Source organism: Gossypium hirsutum, chromosome D07 (assembly GCF_007990345.1).
Source record: "Gossypium hirsutum isolate 1008001.06 chromosome D07, Gossypium_hirsutum_v2.1, whole genome shotgun sequence".
Taxonomy (NCBI): domain Eukaryota; kingdom Viridiplantae; phylum Streptophyta; class Magnoliopsida; order Malvales; family Malvaceae; genus Gossypium; species Gossypium hirsutum.
The window spans coordinates 54,746,451-54,752,516 of record NC_053443.1 but is presented as its reverse complement, the minus strand read 5'-3'; the positions used below and the strand labels follow the sequence as shown (position 1 = coordinate 54,752,516).

General features: G+C 34.9%; 1 protein-coding gene across 5 annotated transcripts; it reads left to right on the top strand.

The window, feature by feature from the left end:
- Positions 1-365: 365 nt before the first annotated feature.
- On the top strand, positions 366-5,648 carry LOC107925713 (ribokinase). 5 transcript variants are annotated; one of them, XM_041097923.1, is made up of 13 exons: positions 390-549; positions 660-722; positions 812-901; positions 1,004-1,081; positions 1,190-1,264; positions 1,771-1,823; positions 2,308-2,458; positions 2,905-3,015; positions 3,894-4,020; positions 4,137-4,234; positions 4,822-4,960; positions 5,283-5,323; positions 5,410-5,648. In XM_041097923.1, the coding sequence occupies exons 2-13, from the start codon at positions 678-680 to the stop codon at positions 5,488-5,490; spliced, it is 1,089 nt and encodes a 362-aa protein (XP_040953857.1). In that variant the 5' UTR covers positions 390-549; positions 660-677; the 3' UTR covers positions 5,491-5,648. The 5 variants fall into 5 exon arrangements, with proteins under 5 accessions (XP_016711918.2, XP_016711919.2, XP_040953857.1 ...); XM_016856431.2 differs by having other exon boundaries at positions 391-549; positions 5,271-5,323; XM_016856433.2 differs by having other exon boundaries at positions 461-549; positions 671-722; positions 5,271-5,323.
- Positions 5,649-6,066: the final 418 nt, after the last annotated feature.

Genomic DNA, 6,066 nt, shown 5'->3' with positions numbered 1-6,066 from the left:
TAAAATTCGAACAAATAATAATATGGAACAAAATTGTTTTAAAGATACAAAAAAATACAAACATTTTAGACTACTATTGCACTAACCAGCCATCAGTGTCTTAATATCCCAAAAAAATTTAATCAAATAAAAGAGTGCTGACCATCTCTATCTCAATACCTTAAATTATTTTTTATTCAAATAAATGAGTGTTGGTTATCAGTGCCACGGTACCCTAAATTTTTTTAAAAATATTAGTATAAGATGTATATCAATATAATATGATTTAAAAAAAATACATAAGTGTCGATCATCTATATCCACAATTCAATTTATTGTTCATTTTAGATGATTTAAATGATTATTTTTTACTTTTTTTTGGGGGGGTGAGATAGGTCAAATAGCCCAGTACTCACGACAGTATCTCTCTATAGTCTACCCATTTTCAGCTGGTACCTAGCGCCACTGCACATTGTAGTTTACGCCATTAAAATAAACAAAAGACACATGTGCTTTCGTCTCTCTCACCAATCCCCAGTTACATATCTCTCAATTTTGTCTCTCTACCAGGTTTCCTCCTCTCTCTCTCTCTCTCCCCCCTCCCCTTCATTTTCTTCCATTATATGTTAGTTTTATCAATCCTTGCATGCTTTATTCATAAACTATCTCTCTTGGAAAAGAAAATTTTCAGGGCCTAAATGTCATCTGATTCGCTTCCACCTCTTCCCCAAAACCGTATCGTAGTGCGTTTTTTTTTCCCTTTTGTTAAGCATTAGCCTTTAGAATACAAATTGACTATGTGTTTTTGAACTTTGTACAACACAATCAACAGCTAGGCTGTGGGCAAGTCGCAGTTGATTTCTTGGCCACTGTGGCTTCTTTTCCTAACCCTGATGACAAAATCAGAAGCACTAGCTTGAAGGTTCTTCTTTCTTTTCCTTTGCTTTTTATTCATTTTGAAGTTCTGTTTGTTTGTATGCATTGACTACCATTAGTTGACAAATTATGGCATTTGTTTTATTAGGTTCAAGGAGGTGGGAATGCTGGAAATGCCTCAACCTGTGCTGCTCGTTTGGGATTAAACCCACGTTTAATTTCCAAGGTCTTACATATCTTTGCACTTTCTCTCTTTCTTTCTCAATTTACTTCCTTCTGTAAAACTCTACTATTGACTGAGATCACATATTTGTGGCATCATATAATTCATTAGGTTTCCAATGATTCTCATGGCAAGGGTATATTGGAGGAGCTTGAAGCTGATGGAGTCGACACTTCATTCTTTATTGTAAGCCTTTTATGAGATGATTTATGGTTCTTAGTTTTGGGAGAGACCTTTAGCCTGCTATTATCTTGATTGGCTTTAAAGCTTATTTGCTTTGAGGATTTGTTTCACTCATTTATTTGGCTCTGTTTGATTCTAGAATAAGATTTCCTATAAATGAATATTCTTCATTCAAGTATGCTATCTTAACTTTCCTAAGGCAAGGATATAACCTAGGAACTCAGACCTGTGAAGAGATGTGTTTATCATTTTTAGTTTGGGAAGTACATGTACATCGTATCACCTATGGAACTGTTTCTTGGTGAGCAAAGCAGATCTTTGCTATTTCCTTGGTTCATATGAACAAGGTTTTGGTCCCTTGAATATTAAAGTGTGAAATCTTTATTATCAGATAATGCCATACAGTAGCCTTTGCCACCTTTTATTGTATCGTACATCTTTTACTGCTCTTACATGTTGCATTACAACCTAAACACTCTCCTTATCTAACTTAATTTTGTTGCTTTCAGGTTTCTGAGAAGGGTAATTCATCATTTACTTATGTTATCGTTGACAGCCAAACGTAAGCACTTAGATTTAGATTGCTGTGACATCTGTATATTCTAATGTCCCACCTTTATTGGTTTATTCCCAGTGTTGGATTATACGTTATCCTTTCAGTAAGCAGTGTGTTTTCCTGAAAACCCCCTCTTTGCAATCCATCCATATTAGGCTTACAGCACTGAAATTTGTATTCGGCAGAGTGGCTAGATGGCTAAATTCTGTTCTGATCAGATCCTGCACTCCTTTCTTTGCAATAATGTTTAAATTAAAATTGTACTTTCAATTTATTTACATTTTCTTTGGGTGTGGAGGGAAGCTGTGATCTTATACTCGTAGCAAGAATAGCAAAAAAGAAGAGAGAAAATTGTTGCTTAGGTTACCAAAATGAACATAAAATCAGGATGTTTGCTGACTGGATTAATTCAGTCAAAGTGCATATTATGATAAAATTATTCCTCATCATGGTTTGAAGTGAATACTCATGTATTAAATAATAAATTCAGGAAAACCCGCACGTGTATCCACACCCCTGGTTATCCACCCCTGATACCGGAGGAACTTTCTCAGTCAAGTTTATTATCTGCATTGGATGGAGTAAATATGGTCTACTTTGATGGAAGACATCATGAAACTGCTTTAGTTGTTGCAAAAGAGGTAAACTTTTATTTTCTTATTCTGCTTATGCTTGTAGTATCGAGGTAGGTGAAGCCATGAGATTTTGCATGGTTGGCAGTTTGATTTGATTTAAACTAATGTATCTTCGTTGTTCTAAAGTTTAAACTCATTTATGGTGATTATCTTGGTTCCTTTGTTGAAAAACTACTAGAAGAGAAGAGTTTGTTTTGCAACTGTTAGGCTGCCCACAGGCTTGTGAGCAACTGGTATTTTGATTGAAAACTTAAAACAGGACCAAGTTCATTGGAACTTTGTTATTTTATGTTCTGTGATTAGCTTTAGCTTCAACCTATGGCATATTATGATGTTGGCAATTTGACATTGTAATTGCTAAAACATTATACTTTTCCTCTACATTCCTCATTAAGATTAATATCAATAAATAGCAAGTCAATAGCATTTCTTTTTGGCTATTTTCAGTACAGGCTGCTCGCAAGAATATACCTATATTAGTTGAGGCTGAAAGGGAAAGGGAAGGTTTAGACGATCTTCTGGATTTTGCTACTTATGCTATATGCTCAGCAAAGTTTCCACAAGTATGTTGATCTTGCATCACTATATGCTTCTTTTACATAGAACATTCTATCACTTGACCATCAACTCTCTCACGTTTTCTTTTGGCATTGTAACTTTTGGCCATTGACTATGCTGTTTCTGCTTACAAATTACAATACTCATGCCTTTTTTTTCTTTTTGCTTACTTTGGTCTAGTGTCTGTTCGGATAAATGTTTGTCAAAAATAAATAAAATAAGCTCTTACTCAACCTCCACAGGGTCCTCCTTTTATATCTTTTATGACTGACATCATCTGCTGCTAGCTTTATGAAATCTTTTTTTCATGATCACTTAAATTTATTTTAGTTTTGAATTTAGTTGGTCATTCTAATTATATGGTTTTGGCCTGCTTCTTTTAGGGGTTGCTTGCTTGAGTGGAAAAGTAGAAGGATGGAAAGAGGGATTGGAAAAGTGAAAATAAAATAAATTTTCAGTGTGCTTGGTAGAAAAGAGAAGTGAGAGGAAAGAAGATTAGGGAGGTGGCCATTTTCCATCCTAATTCATAAAACCAATTAATCTTAATTGGAATGATACGAGGAGAGAAAATGAGAGAGAGATGCAAGTTAGTCCAAAGTTATGCATTTTTCAAAAGCTCCATTCTATTTCTTTTCATTTTCAACACTACCAAGCAATGAATGGAAAGAAAATCACTTTTCTTTTAATTTTTTCATCTTTCCTACCAAGCACAGCAATGGAAACAGAATATATTTTCTTTCTATTTTTCTACTCCAAGTTTTCAACTTTCCGATTTTCTTTCCCCTACCAAGTAAAACCTTAATGCTTTGTTGAACATTGTGGATGGAAATTTATTAAGTTTTTTAAATTTTTTGGCATGTGTTATGAACTTCCAATGATACAGGCATGGACAGAAGCTCCGTCGTTTTCAAGTGCACTTATTTCCATGCTTTTGAGGTTGCCAAAACTAAAATTTGTGATTGTGACATTGGGGGAAGAGGGATGCATAATGCTAGAAAGAAGTGTAAACGGTGAGTATAGTTGCAGGAATTGTGCTGTTGCATAATACCACTTTAACCAGATTTATACTGTGCTTTATTTATTTGAATTGGCAGTTTTTTACAGGTTTTTTCTACCATGATTGTAGGTGGTTCTGATGCTGAAGAAATGGATGTTCAGTGTTTATTGGAATCATTAAAGCTGATAAAAGATGACAGCAAGACCATCCCAACATGTATTTCATCGGTAATATACAATGCAGAGGACTTTATAACTTATGTGTAAGCCTTAGGACTAAAGTTTAGTCTGTGGATGGGTCTCTCGTAAACTGCTGTCCAGTGTGGATAGACTTGTTGACCGACATGAGCTTCACTGCTTCAAATCTTTTTTAGATTTGAGTTCTTAATTAAGGGAAGGAGAAGCCTATACTTATGGTTAAGCTGCCTTCAATAGCATGTTGCTATTTAGCAGGGGTTGGCTTCTATGGCAGTTGATACTCTGTAGATTTCATCACTTATAAGTTGCTATTATTACAACTAATTTTGGACAATCATTTCAGATAAAAATATCATGTCTTTTATGTGTTTGACTAGGCTAATTGATTAGGGGATGTTAAGGTTATCTCTTTGGACAGCTAAGTTGTAAGAGTTGTTCCGAGCTACTTCTGGCTTTTAAAATTCTATTCTTCTCCTATCGCCTGCAATACCCGCCAACTTTTCTTTCTTTGACGCGTAGACGATGCAATTTGGTTGTTCATCTTCTAGATAAAAATTCCTAGAGATGGTGTGAGCATTTTTCTTTTAATTTGAAAATTGTGTTTGGGGTCTTTATAGGTGGAAACCAAGTTGAGTGCAGATGGGATAGGGACAATAACTGGCCAGTTATTTGTGGGAACAGCTGAGAAGATCCCACCATCAGAACTTGTTGACACAACTGGCGCAGGAGATGCATTTATTGGAGCAGTATTATATGGTACGTTTCAGCCTACTATGTACTTTTATCTTCTAAATTAGGTATGAGAGACTTTCCTATTATTCTTTAGGTGCTCGTATTTGTGTCAGTATCAAGGATCCATTATTCCCAAAAGACCCTAACTAGCAATAAACCTAGAAGAGATGTGAAATGGTATCTAAGGTAGCGTTTGGTGCTTTCCTATGGTAGTGATTTTTTAGAATATGATTGCTGGGAATACGATGGCATTGTACTGCTCTGGCTTACTACTTTCTGTTTGATTCGGCCATTATGAAGGCGATGATTGAGTATTCATTTTTCTTGTTTTTAGCTCTGTGTGCAGGTATGCCACCAGAGAAGATGTTGCCATTTGCAGCTCAAGTGGTAAACGAATTTACTACTCTTTGTTAATGGTTTTATAATGATTGCTATGAGAAGCTTGTTTAGCCAAATGTGATGCTCCATTTCAGGCTGCAACTGGCTGTAGGGCTTTAGGCGCCCGTACTGGACTTCCTCTCCGTACAGATCCACGTCTAGTGAGCTTCCTATAGAAAGTACCCTACAAGGCAAGGCACCCCCATGTTGTAGGAGAAGTTTGTTATCTCATACGTTGACAGTGATAAAATGATACCTAGACCAACATTAATTTGCCTGTTTTAGCCGACACAAAGACAAATATAAATAAATAAATTAGAAATTTAATGCTGAACCTTTTATATTTGAAATTTATTTAATTTTATATACAAATATTATGTTGGGATTAACCCGTATAAATAACGAACGAGAAAAGTAGAGAAGATCGCATATATATATTTTACGTGGAAACTTCCTCCGAAGACGATAAAAACTATGGGCAAAAGAGGTTTCTAACTTTTCACTAAATAAGTAAATAAACGGAAGTATAATATAGAAAAAAATAAATTTAAATGTACTAAATTTAAACCTCAAAAACAAAATCCCAACTCTCATAGAGTTATCTCAAAAGGGGTACACAATTTTCTTCATAGTTATCACGAAAAAATTCACATCAAAATTTATTTGCGATTACATCTTGTTGTCCTCAAATGAAAAGCACTGTAGTACTACATCTTTAATTGTTTTTTAATTGGTGTCTCAATTATACTAAA

Excerpts from the sequence above, each read along its gene's own strand:
- LOC107925713 (XM_016856429.2), top strand. The coding sequence starts at position 487 with ATGTGCTTTCGTCTCTCTCACCAATCCCCAGTTACATATCTCTCAATT. Across the intron at positions 550-811 it reads CAATTTTGTCTCTCTACCAG|CTAGGCTGTGGGCAAGTCGC; the intron begins GTTTCCTCCTCT and ends CACAATCAACAG. Across the intron at positions 5,324-5,409 it reads TGCCATTTGCAGCTCAAGTG|GCTGCAACTGGCTGTAGGGC; the intron begins GTAAACGAATTT and ends GCTCCATTTCAG.